This window comes from Ictidomys tridecemlineatus, chromosome 1 (assembly GCF_052094955.1).
Source record: "Ictidomys tridecemlineatus isolate mIctTri1 chromosome 1, mIctTri1.hap1, whole genome shotgun sequence".
NCBI classification, from domain to species: Eukaryota; Metazoa; Chordata; class Mammalia; order Rodentia; family Sciuridae; genus Ictidomys; species Ictidomys tridecemlineatus.
In genome coordinates this window covers 222318563-222332665 of record NC_135477.1, presented here as the reverse complement: position 1 = coordinate 222332665, position 14103 = coordinate 222318563, and the positions used below count along the sequence as shown (strand labels likewise).

At 40.7% G+C, this 14103-nt stretch overlaps 1 protein-coding gene across 1 annotated transcript in view; it reads right to left on the bottom strand.

Moving 5' to 3' along the window:
- Nucleotides 1-13523, bottom strand: part of Arl15 (ARF like GTPase 15) — a 395233-nt gene extending 381710 nt beyond the window's left edge. Inside the window, exon 1 of the mRNA XM_005319640.5 lies at nucleotides 13367-13523. Coding sequence (XP_005319697.1) covers nucleotides 13367-13414 — 48 coding nt within the window. The 5' untranslated portion in view covers nucleotides 13415-13523. The remainder of the gene's footprint in view (nucleotides 1-13366) is intronic.
- Nucleotides 13524-14103: the final 580 nt, after the last annotated feature.

Below are 14103 nucleotides of genomic sequence, written 5' to 3'. Positions count from 1 at the left end.
TCACTTCAACCATTTTCTTACCAGTGTCCTTAAGTCCTTGACCCCACTGTCTGTCCATCAAGTCACCTTAGAAAAACCATAGCCTTCTTGAAACGACATCTAGATAGTTACAAGGGTTGGAAGAAAATAAAATCCCAACCACTCAGATCTGTGTCACTGTTAAGTTGCAATGACTTTAACAGCACACACAGCAACCAGCCCTTCTGTTTCCCTGGTCATCCCTCCCCCTCCTTCTTCACTGCAGCCTTTTCCACCTTACTCAGCTCTATCCCTCCTTCTCCTATATTTCAGTCACACTCAAGAAGACTCACATTCTCCTTCATCCACATTCAACCACCTCTAATTCCATTTCAAAAGGAAGCCACCACCAATCTTCCTGCCCATCTAGTTCCCGCCGTCTTCCTTCTATTCCATGGTGAAATGTCTTCCAAGAATGGCAGCAGTAGTGCTTCACCACTCCCACTCCTCAACCTGCACCCCCAGACCCTCCACCCAAGGTCAAGGTCACCACTGATGAGAACCCAGTGGTCATTTTCACAATTATCTGCCATGATCTCTGGGCAATATTGAACAAAATGAGCCACTTCCTCCTTCCAGAAATAATCCATGTCCTCAGCCTGATTGACCCTACACTCTCCTAGTTTTCTTCTAACCTTTCAGTTCTTTCTCCCATAGTCCTTTTTGAGGTTGGTGATACCATAAAAACTCCTGTACCTACTATGTGCTAGTAGCGACTGAGGCTCTGGGTCTCCTCAGGGTTCTTCATTCCTACACTGCACGACCCAACACTCACATGTGGGTTATCTTCTGGTGTGGCCTGAATGGTCTGAAGAAAGTGAGCTCAGACATTATCCAGCTCCAAGTTCAAATTTTGGCTCTTTCACATCTTGGGCATAAAAGTCTATTTTCTAATCTCTAAAATGATAATGTAAATGTAAATGAATAAGGTATGAAAAAATACTTAGCACTGTTTCTCAAGTGATGATAATATAGTATGGTACAGTATATAGCAAGTAACAATAAAAGTTAGGTACAATTTTTAACTACATCTACAACCCTTATCTGTTTTCATCTACTTACTTTAAAATCTCAGCTCGATTTGATACAAGCAGCTCAAATTCAGCCAACTCCAAAATCCAATGCCTGACTTTTCCTCCCAACCTGCCATTCCTTTAGGTGTTACCTGTTATAGTGTGTGACCCCATTAGCCACCTCCACACTTGGAGTGCTTTGAAAACATACCCACAAATTCTTCAACCCTCCTCCCACCAAGAGATGTCAGTTTCCTGCCTTTGAACCTGAGCATGCCTTTGTGAGGGTCATGATGAAGAGAACACAGCAAAAGGGATATGCACCTCCGTTAAGAGTTAGTTAGAAAAGACCAGGCAGTTCCTACCCAATTTCCTTGGTACATTTCTCAATAAACCTTCAGCCTCCAAAGAAGTCTGTCCAGCTACCCTGAAGCCATCACACAGAAAAACCACACAGAGGTGCCCCAGGAATCTACTTGTCCAGTGCCCATGTGTTGCAAAGTTCCTCCCAGGTGCCAGACGTGTGAAGAAAATGTGCCTAGATACCATCTAAGTATAACTTCTTGAGAGATCTTGGGCAAGAACTGCCTAGTTGACCCTGTCAACCTCCAGATTTATGTGTAAAATTAATTTCTGTTATTGTGTTAAGCCACTGTTTTGAGGTCATTTGTTACTTGGTAGCAGATAATCAGAACAATGTTCAACTCCCAAGTCTGGGAATTGTCCCGAAGATCACTTCTGTTCTCATATTCCATATCCAATTACAAAATTCTGATGATTTTTAAGTATTATTAAATCCATCCACTTTTCTACATCCTTCCTGCCCTTACCAGGCTGTGAAGCCTATCATCTCATTCTTCATCAGGACGTCACCCTAAACAGCCTTAATGCAGTGGCCCATCCTTTCTAATCTTTTTCTACATGGTGCCCAGATCTGACCACGTCACTCCAGGCTAACTTTTAAGGTTTCCATGATGTGACCTTAGCTGGGCTCTGCAGCCTCATGTCTAGCCACTGTTCCAAACCCCACCACAGTCATACAGAGCCCTTGAAGTCATGAGATTACTTACCTCCAAGTCTCTGCACATCTGCTCCCTGCTGGCTGAGGCCCTGCCTGTCACTGGGCCTCTTCTCAACTTCAAGGATGCAGATCTGAAAAAATGCTCCTTGGCCCTCAAGTGTACGTTAAGTTCCCCTTTCATGTGCTGCCTTAGTAGCCTGTATTTCTCTCTAGATATACTGTGCTATTCCAAACTTTGAATGCTCCTTTTTCATTGTACAAGAGTACAAAAGTAACTTGAGGATCAGTCAGGGTCTTATTCACTTGTATATCCCTAGTGCCCAGGACAGCACCAGAACACAAACACTTATTTTTTAAAAAACAGTAGTTGAGTAATAAATGATAAATTATATAAAGGCAATGTTATAAATCATTTAAACCACAGACTTAAGAAAGAGAATGAAGCCAAAAATACCAAAAAGAATATAAAATGAGAAATTTTTTAAATAAGAGTTTTGATATTTTCTAACTAATCTCATCATTTTTTAATTTTTTTTTTAGTTGTCAATAGACATTTATTTATATGCAGTGCTGAAAATTGAATCCAGTGCCTCACACATGCTAGGCAAGTGCTCTGCCACTGTGCTACAACCCCAGCCCCCTAATCCCATCATTTTTATACATGAAGAAACCAATGTGAGGGACATTTATTGGTTTGCCCATTTCCCACACACAAAACCAGGAACAGAATCAGGTCAACTGTCTCCCAAAGTACCTTTGCTGGATATCAGAAATTTCAAATGAGTCACACAACTGAATAATATAACAGGCTTATTTCAAAATAAGCCAATAACTTCTCCAACTTTTTTCAAAAGTTGTCTTATAATTCTCTTTTACTATTTTGTCCTCCTGCCTGGACATCTGGAAATAGCTCTGAGCAACTTCAAATCTCTTTGAAGAATGGCTAAATAAAATGATTGACAATATGAAGTATTGGTAAGGATATGGAATACCTGGGAGTCTCTAACTCTAGTGGTGAGAGTTCTATTGGTACAACCACTTTGGGAAAATGTTTAACAGTGTTTAGGGAACCTAAATGTACATATACCCACGACCCTGAAATTCCACTCCTGGTATGCATTCAAGAGAAATGATTGCTTATTTCCACTGAAACACATATAAGAATGTTTGTAGCAGCTTTATTCCAAATATACAAAAACTGGAAACAATCTAAATGCCATGGTATATTCAAACAATATTAAATTGCAACAAAAAAGAACTACTAATTCATGCAACAAAATGAATGAATCCTATAGGCAGTTTGAATGAATGAAATCACACAAAAAAGAATTTATATAATACTTTGTTTATTATATATATATGTATATTATACATATTTTATATATAAATATATGTGCATATATATAACATCTGTGTTTGTATAAAAGTAAAAGTCCACTTTTATGAAGTTTCAAAATCAGCAAAACTAATCCGTGGTGATATTGCCTGAGATGGGACACAGGGTGGCCTCTGGAGCAATGGATCTCTTTTACATCTACGTTTGGGTGTGGTTACAAGATACAGGCACATAAGACTTCTACAGTTTACTGATTTTTCCGTGTTGTCATGGACTAACTTTGAGAAACACTTTATATCACACAGATAACAGGTAGAATACTTGGGACAGGAGTTCAAACAGTTCTTTCTCTTAATCTGTCACAATAAAAATATGTACAGATTAAGGCCACAGCCATGTCACCAACCCTTCTAACAACTGAAATAGTAAGGACTGATGACTCCACTCTCCCCACCCTGTTTCCTCAACCATAAAACTGAAATAATAATAGCTCCTACACCTCTCACAGGGTTGTTGAAAGGACAAACCAAGAGGTGAATGTCTGTTAAGCACTTCCCACAGAATAAAGTGAAGAGTAAATTTTCAATAAATATTAATTAGCATCTCTATCATCAACTTTATGACATAACTACATCTTAACAAACAGTGGCTGATAATGTCCAGGCACCATTCTAAGTGCATTACAAATATTAACTAATGTAATCAATATCAAGAGCTTTAAAATGAAAGTATTTTTTCCTGACCCAACAAATCTACTTCTGGAACTTAATCGTATGCAGACAACAACCATTCTTTTAGGGATTCACCATGTACAGTCACATGTTAAAAGCTGTACAATAAAGAAACCTGTTTTACTTTGACACAGTTGAAAACTATGTACAGATTTTTTTAAGTCTGAAAATATTTATATACAATGTTCAAAGCAGCATTACTTACAACAGCCAAAATTAGAGCAAACAGAATATTCAAGGAAAAAAGTGGATAACTACAGTTTACCAGTAGGATATAAAAAAAAAAATCACATTGCAGGAGAGAAATTAAAATACAAAAGCTCGTAAGTGCAAAATGTAGAGTCATAATACAATATTATGACATCAGGTTGATTTTCTATATGTAGAAAAGTAGACTATATACGGACAACATAATAAAACAAATGTTAACTGTTCATCTGTGGGTTGTTGGATTACAGATATTTTATTCACTGTAGTTTGTTGTACTTTCCAAATTTCCTTTGCTAAGCTTTTACTTTAATAATAAACAGGTTATCAAAATAATCTAAGTCCTTACGTGGTCAAGGAAAAATATGTATATATTCATTCCATATGTTATTAGAAAGTTACTTATAAACTGTAAAACAGATGAGTCATAATAAAAGCTAACCTATACATAGTAAAATTCCACTAAGTAGCATATGATTCACATGGAATGCTAGAAGCTAGTAAACACACCTCAAAATTAACACATTATATTCTTTGCGCTTCTCACAAAATCCAGATAACAAAAAAGTGGCAGAATCAAACCAGAAATATGAAACAAATATCTACTGATCTACATGAGGGAATATTTGTTAATCTCAACATTACCAGGGAAAAAAAGTAAGTTTCAAAAAGATAAAGGCAGTATGTTGCAATGTCTGTAAAATTTATAACACATAAAATACTACTACAAGCCGGGAGTGGTGGTGCATGCTTGTAATCCCAGCAGCTCTGGAGGTTGAGGCAGGAGGATATTGAGTTCAAAGCCAGCCTCATCAAAAGTGAGGCACTAAGCAACTCAGTGTTACCTGACTCTAAATAAAATACAAAATAAAGCTGGGATGTGGCTCAGTGATCAAGTGCCTGAGTTCAATGCCCAATACCCCTTCACCCCACTCCCCCCCCAAAAAATATCACCACATATAGTTTATGCATGCATACACACATATCATAAAAATGTAAAAGCATACAAGAGAATGATACCCACTAACTTAAAGAAGGGTATCAACATCAAGAGAGGCAGGGGAGGAAGCAGGAGGCTTTAGCTGTGGCCTTGAAATTCCTTTTTTTAAAAAGCACCAGAGTACTGATGTTAAAAAATGGCAAAGCATTAACATCTGTGCAATCAGGGGATACTCAAAAGTACTGTACTTTTTCTGAATGTTTGCAGTAACTCATAACTAAAAATAAAACTTCGAAAAAGCCTTATTATGTTTTGGCTCCTAACTCCATATTTAGAGTGATTCAGAACAGGTGCAGGCCTTCTGTGCCTCTTCTGTGGTCCTGAGATCACTCCTGGTTGTTGTGCCTTTCCCCGAGAACAAAAGGAGCAGCTATCCAGTAGAGAAAAAGAATCCCTCTCTCTGTGAGACATAGACACAATTAGTAGACATCCTTAGCCAGAGGGAAGCAGTTTACAGGTCAGAACAGATCCCCACAAACTGAGGTACAATGAATTAAGTGAATAAATGAGATTGTCCTGAAAACCCAACTTTCAATATTATCATCAAAATACCATGAAAACCATGTAGGTACATTGGGCTGTGAGCAAAAGAGCAGAATGCTAACATTTATGCAAAAAGTCAAGGAGAGAGTGGGTGACAGCACAATCAGAGCAAACTCTCACCTTCAGACACAAGCCCACGCAAATCCCCAGCAGAAACTGCACTAAGTTCCCAAAGGGCCTTTCCAAGGAATCAGGTGACAGCAGTAATCAAGTGACCTGTCAACTTCGAGCACTGTACCTATAACTCATTCAGCTCCTCTCACAATTATTTTTACAAGGTACGTCACACCTAACAATGCTCACAAGCATGGGCTTGAAATCAGGAAAGCTGGGCTCGTAACCTAGCCTTGACCTTCCACTGGTTACAGGACTGAGGTAGACACTCAATCTTTCAGGGACTCAAGATCACTGTTTTCTAACTTGCTAAGTCTTTTGTAAACCAGTAACACCTGGTTAGCAGAAGGATTAAATTGTCGGAAGGTGAAGTAAATAAAATGCTCTCCACTGTACCTGGTACAGTCCCCCTCTACCAGGCACCGGCCTGGAGTCCACAAAAAATGGTGATTGAGATGGTCAGGAAACCAGCACCGATGCAGGTTACAGACTCAGGTGCCAGCCAAGTCTGTACTTGAGCTCTAGAAATCAGGACCAACTATGTACATTGTAGGGACCTGAACAAAATGAAAACATAAAACACCTTGGTCCATACACAACAAAAAAAATAAATTTAAAAAAATAAAGAATTTTGAAAAAATAAAAATAAAAAATAAAGAATTTTGAGATGGTGACTAAAGAGGCTTAAACCAAGCACAAGGCTCTGGTGAGCCCTGTGATTCTACGCTGTAAAGTCAGTCCTGCTACAAGTAAATGTATGCAGATACTTGCAGACACTCAGAAATGAGGTTCAACCAGAGCTGGGCTGTTTAGACTCATCCAAACACCTGAAGCATTTGAGGTGATACCACAGCATAACTACAGGGGGCTACAGCCTCCAAAATAAGAAGCCATTGGCTATGGGTTGACTATGGCCTGGCCCCTCTGAATTCAAAGAGGAATTTAATACACAAAGCCTTTTATAAATGGATTAAAAGGATGGAAACTTACTCCAATCATGGTATTTACAGGTAGGGTTTTGGGGAAGTGATGAGGATTAAATAAGGTCGCTAGGGTGTAGCCAGCATAATTAAATCCTGGTGATTTTATGAGAAGACCTTACTGACACAGGCAAACATGATCTCTCTTGCCATGTGATGCCCTGCAACATTGCAGGATTCTGTCAATAGAAAGGCCATCAGTAGAAGAGACCCCTTGATCTTGCACCTTCAGAAAAATGAACCAAAACAAACATCTTTTCTTCATAAAATACCCTGCCTCACATATGTCATAGTAGTGAAAGGCTAATGTGCCATCCTTAATTCAATTTGTAGGAAATATCAGGGGAAACTCCCTGATACTTGTTATCTACAATGCAGTCATCAAACCTAAGTCCTCCTTCTCTCTAATGGTAACTTGGCAGAACTGAGTCCTTGAGAAGGAGGGAGCATCAGCCAGCCTGCTTAAGGTCCCCACTTTAATGTGGCAGTGGCCAAGGAGCACTTTTTAGTACCCATTTACTTAAGCATAGGGGAGTTGACCCTTGGTACTCCGAGGGAGCAAATTTTTGGACACCCACCCTCTGCCCCAGCAAGGATACCAAAACTCACAGATGCTCAAGTCTCTAAAGGGGCATAGTATTGCATAACCTAGGACATCCTGCCATAACTTGAAAGCATTCCTATGTTACCTATACCTAACCCAATGCAAGTGTTATATAAATAGTCGTTGTATATGTTAGAGAATAATGAATAGAAAAGTCTACACATGGTCAGAACAGATACAAATTTTTTCAAATATTTCTGATTAATGGTTGGTTGAAACCATGGATGCAGAACCCTGGTATACAGAGGGACAACTATACTCACATGAAACATGTCATAAAAATTTCAAGTGCATTCCAACAGCTCTAATACCAAGCTGCCCGAGCCCCTGCCCAGGCTAAAAGAGAACAGCTTCCACATGGAAGGCAGTGAAGAGGGCAGGCCCTAGAGCCACAGTGCCAACTCCCCTACCTCCTACCTAGCTGTATGAACTTGAGGAAATTATACAGCATTCTTTAGACTTAACTTAGTGCCACTACATGTGAAAATCACAATGTTATCTTCTTACAATAAATGCTCAATGAATGTTTACCGAGTTTACCCTCTTTATTAAATCTATTTTTCATTACTATAATGAAATACCCGAGGCAAACTAACTTTATAAAGAAGTTTATTTATCTCAAAGTTCAGGAAATTCAAGGGCATGACAGCAACATCAGCTGAGCTATGGTGAGAGCCTCATAGTGGATGGCAAGAGTATGTGGAGAAAAGATCACATCCCAAAAAACTAGGAAAGACAGGGAGGCTGAGGTCCCAACATCCCCTCTGAAGTCATACATCCAGTTGACCTAAGAGCCTCCAATAGGCCCTGCCTCTTTCAAGTCCCAACCCTCCACATTCCCACAGCAAGGCACCAAATTATAATACATAAACTTAACCCTTCCTCTTCCCCTTCCCTGTCCATATGCCAACCAGCATGTGGCTGGGTATCCTTCAGAATGTAAGCTCCTAGGGGACACAAGTCAGTCCCTGTGTGTCCCCTCCTCAGTCTCATACTATACTACTGGAGCAATGGAAGCTCGGGAGTCAGACTTAATAACTTTGTAGTAAAGTTCCCACCTAATCTCAAACACCTAATAGCATGGATTTTCTTAAAACTGCTGTGTGGTTCACAGGTGGTAGGTCTTTGTTTATCACATTCATATCTTATAAGTTACTAATAAAGGAAGAATAATGTGACTTGCACAATCCAGTTGATGTTAAGACTAAAAAATGTTTGACCTATATTACTTTTTTATTTTGTTGTTGTTATTGTTGATGGACCTTTATTTTACTTATTGATATGTGGTGCTGAGAATCGAACCCAATGCCTCACACATGCTAAGCAAGTGCTCTACCACTGAGCCACACCCCAGTCCAGACCTATATTACTTTACAGTCAGTCATAATAAATACAATTTTTTAATGTTCACAGTCACTCGAGTTAAAAACAGCACACTTTATCAATAAAGAAGTTCAGTTCATAGGTAACTGAACATCACATAAAATCACAAATGTGCCCTCAATCCTTTTTTCAAATGGGCCCCTTTAAACCTTCTTAGCTAGTACCTATGGACTCTGCCCTTTGTAGCATATCATGAGTTTCTGTCTTGGTTGGTTGCTTAACTGGTTTTTATCCTGTCTACAGTGATGGATTTATGATGATCCACCCAAGTCTCTTACCAGATCTTCCCCACTGACACACAAATTTTTATCATGGCAAATACAAGCTGTGACAAAGAAACGAAGCCAACTTCACCAGTCAATACAAAGATAAAATCTCATTAAATTAACCATAGTAAATCCCAAAAACAATATGCAGATGCAATGAACATTAACTGACTTAGCAGCCCAGATTAATCAAGCGTTTTTACTTGTCACAATTGCAAGTTTTACTTCACATTATAGTTTGCAATAAAAAAAAGAAATACATGAGAGAAACAAATTAGAAAGCAAAGAGGCACATCAAAAGTTGCCTTTCCTTATATGCCTTCTTCAACCTGTCCAGCCAAATGGTCCCCAAGAGTCACATACCTACCAGTCCTGCCACCAAAGGGAACATCAAAACTCACCCCTTATGACTTTCAGGATCATGCACAAAATAAGTTCCATAAATATTTGTTGACTGGGTTCGTGAGAATATCAGAATGTGGATTTTATTTTATAGGTATTAAATAATCCTCAAAGATTTTTGTGACTTCCTGCATGCTGATTACCACTCCCAATTTTTCCATATATTGAGACTAATCTAAAAGGCAATTCAATACTTATCACTAGGTAGTCATTCCACAAGAATTGTGATATCAGTAACACAATCACAATAATCACAATACACTAACACTTTACATTTGCAAAGCAATGGGCTGGTTTTTGATAACATTTTCTCCATTATCCCATTTAATCGTCCCTAGCTCTACATGGAACATAACCAATTTTATTGTTGCTGTTTTGAGGGCACTATGGGGAAAAGGGTCAAATCCCAGTCAACATATGAGTCAAGACAAAAAGAAAACTTTGGACTGGGAGAACCCAGAAGTTCAGGTCCAACCTCCCCCCAAAATCTGGTAAATGTTTTTGTGCTTCTCCATCCAAAAAGCTCTGCTCATTGTCTTACACCTGTCCGAAGGGAGGGAGAGAGAGTGCAAGAGAGACAGAGATGCTGGTACTGCCTGCTGGGACAAAGGCCAAATTTTTACCCAGCGACATGACAGGTGTGAACATGGCCTATAAACTCCAACTAGGAAAAGTGGGAAAGGCATGTGGCCTCCTAGGAAGAGGCCTGTGCCAGCGGGAAAACAGATTTTTATGCTTAAATTGCCAACCCAAGACTTACAAAGTGTATCTTGATAAAGGTAAGTGTAAAGGATACATTCTGCATTCCCCAGAACAACACACCTAATCCAAACAAGATAATATCTTGTCTCTGTTTAGAAGCAGATGAGGAAAGTAGAACTGCCCCTCCCATCTCACACTCATTCCATTCAACAAATAAATATCAGCCCTAACTACATGCCAGGCATTGCACCAGCTGATACATATAATTATTTAGGATTTGCAAGTTACCACTATTTCCCTTAAGTCAATAAAACCTCATCTTAAATGTTATGGTTCTGTCAACTGCCCTTGACCGTCACCTCTGAAAACCTTTAAGAAATCAACAGCAACCTCTAAGATCAGAGAGCTCCTTCATTTGTTTTACTAACTCAATCCTATTAAAAGCTGCTAAAAATAGTACCTCTACCTTTCTCTTCCTTTCCACTCTCCTCCAAATAAAAAAGGTTAAGTGATGACATCCTGCCCAAACAAAAATGGACAATACACACACAGCACTCCCCAAAGCAACAAGAAAATGGAATACTGGTTAAAGAGAAAAGACAGACACCATCCTACCTGTCAGATGCATGGTAAGGGCACTTACTCTAGTCCACTCAGTAAAACATGGAGTCCACCTTGGAATAAAAGAACTTTTTTTTTTCCTGGAAGTAAAAGAACCTGGAATTGATTTACTTTACAAATAAGATCCCAAATGCAGTCAAAGAAATAGATTTTTATTTTTCAGAAATAGGGCTTTTAATGAACACCATACAAAATTATGCATAAGCAAACAAGTCATGTGAAAGGCAGGAAGGAGTGATATGCAACATCATTCTCTCTGAAAGTTGACAAGCAAAAAAGTAAACACAATAAAACCAACTCAGGAGGGCTGGTTTTTGTTAAGATTTTTGTTTTTGTTGTTATTGTTTTGTTTTTGTTTTATTTTGCACATCCGGTTTACTTACTGGTGAAGGATTTTCTTAAATTTTTTTTTCCAGGGAATGCCTGGCACACTCATAAAAACTGAACTATTTTCTTTATTTCCTTTAAGATTTCTTCTCACTTCTAAAGAGCAGTTGATTTTCCTGGGACTGTTTCACTGCCCCTGTGAATTTTTGAAAGCAGGTGAAAGTGACAAAATAATTTTTTAAATGAAAGCAAAACTTGGGTGGCACCACAGGTAAAATACATCAAGTCAAAATTGGAGCCATTGATTTGGACACAAAGTTTTAGTAAACTGGCAAAGAATTAATCCACTTTTAGGCTAATTTCACCCACAAATATTCATCCACTTTCCCTCAGACCAAGTCTAGATGGAGGTTTACTTGAGTAACCAGACTTTTCAACACAGTTTTCGCTAAATGCTTGTTAGGCTTGGCACCTTAAAGACAGCTCTGTGATGCAATTTGTAAATTCAAAACACATTCAGTAAATAAAATGATCAGAACCACCTGAATCCCTTTTAGCACTAATGTATTCAAAATTATTTGTCAGTAGTATAGATAATATCACCCTTTCCTATTTGGTAATTATCCTCAACAAAGTTTGACTTTTATTTGGGCATACTGCAAGGAATAATCATAGTACTGTTTAAGACAAGCTGCAAATTAATCATTTAACCAGAAAATAATTGTGTAGGTTGCATTTGGCAATCTCTTAACCATTAGGGCACCGTGCATTTTAAAAGAATGTTCATAATCAGATAACCCACTTAGCCAGTTATGGTTGATAACATCCCTTTATCACCAAGGTAGTGGAAGTTACTACCATCAACAAAATGAACCACAGAACAGAATTTAAACTCAGAATTTTTTTACTCAGCTCCATTCACAAGGTCATGCCTGAGCTGCAGTCACCATCCTTCCCCACAAGTTCATCAAGCTATGCAGCTTTAGGAGAAACACTAGAAGAAGAAAAAAAAAAAAGCCCAAATACACAGATAAGTAGGAAACAGCCCTTGCCCAGCATTTCTTGATCACAAAAGCATTCAGTCTTTCTCAGTACACCCTTAAGTGTAATTCCTAGAAGGCACTGGCAGGCAAATCTCTGCCAGGTCAATCTGCAGTAGAAAACCGAGAGTGCATGTGTCCAGCAAGATGACAGGAGGGTCAATGTTTCTAACGTCTACTTCAGCTGGCAGGGCAATAGCGGTTCTGTCTATCACCTAAACACAGTAATTGTAAAGGATCGAACACAGCTCATGTAAATGAGAATCCACTTGACCACAAACGGGCAGCTCTGGGGAAATATAATTTCTGGTACAAAACCCGGTGCTTGCATAATTCCACAAACACACACACACACGAGTCAATTTTTACCATAACGTTCAGTCTCCACATCTGGCTGACACTTCCCACCTAAACTTCTCAAGTTTGGCCTAAAAGGCAGCTGGGTTTCAATCCGTGCACTGGGAAACCGGCTTGCACCACCGGACCCATGCGGCAATGCCCCTACCCAATCCTGCTCTAGCCAGGTTGCAATGTAGTTTACTCCTGACTACTTTATGGTAATGTGTATTTAAAATCCCGCCGCGACCGAGGTCATTGCTTTAGAGATCTAATAGCAACCAAATGACCGGAGCTGCCGGGCACTTAGTGAGCCATTCTGGTTATGGCTCTTTAATAGCACCTGGAGTTCTGCAAAGGGAGAGCGGAAAACTCCAGCTTCCCCCGAAAGTCCGCCGAGGGGAGCGCAGAGCGAAGCTAGGAAACCGACCGATGGTAAAGGACGCCCCACCGCCGTCACGGCCCCATCGCTCAGGCAGCCCCGCGCGACCCTCGCCCAGCAGCCCCACTAGACCCCGCCACACCTTTACCTGTCAGCCCCACCACCCAACCTCCTGGCTGCTGTCCCTCCGAGTCCCAGCTTCAGAGCCGGCTGCGGGGGAAAGAACCCCTAAGGCATCCCATCCCAAAGAAAGAAAGCAAAAAGGCTGCTCCTATAGGCGAGGAGCCATCGGACACTGTGCGACCCGGGAAGCGACAAGCCACCCCTGGCCCGCACCTACCAGATAATCCATGTACAGAAACGCCTCAGTTATCCGGAGATCAGACATCCGGCAGCCTAAAGCATCCGGAACGGCTCCGAACCCGGAAAAAAAAGCAGCGTCTCTGGCTGCAAGCGAGCAGCTCCTGAAAAAGCCAGCAACAGCGAAAATATCCGAGAGCTGCCGAGAAGCCGAAGATTACACAAGGGGCGCGGCGATTGGCCGGGAGGGCGGGCACAAGGAAAGGAGAGCGCTCATTGGCTGCAGCGCCTATAAAAGGCAGGCCTCTGCGGGCGACAGAAGAGAAGCGCGGGAGCGACCAGGGCGCAGGTTCCTGTGTGCTGGGGGAGGGGCAGGGGCGGGGGCGAGGGCGGCGCAGGCGGAAGAGCGAGACTAGAGAGCGGAAAATAGCTGTTGCGGCCGCCGCCTGAGTTCTGCGTGTTTCCACAGCCTTTCAGTTGGGGAACGCGGAGTAGAGCTCCAAGCCCCAGGACTAGACAGCCTCGTGTCCCCGCCCACCTCCAGTAGGAAGCAAACGCTGTGCGTGGGAGACGTGGTTACCAGAGACTTGCTGTCTCTGCCCCCAAGAGCTTTTCTAAGATCTCTGTGGCCTCCAGACTGCACCACCAGCGTAACGTTTAGAAAGGTGCTCTCTGAACAGGCACCTTAAACACTATCTGGGGTCAGAAAGAGTCTCCACACAATAATCTGATGAAACTGCTAAGGCAGGCAATTGCAGCCTGTTGTCCCTGCGGATC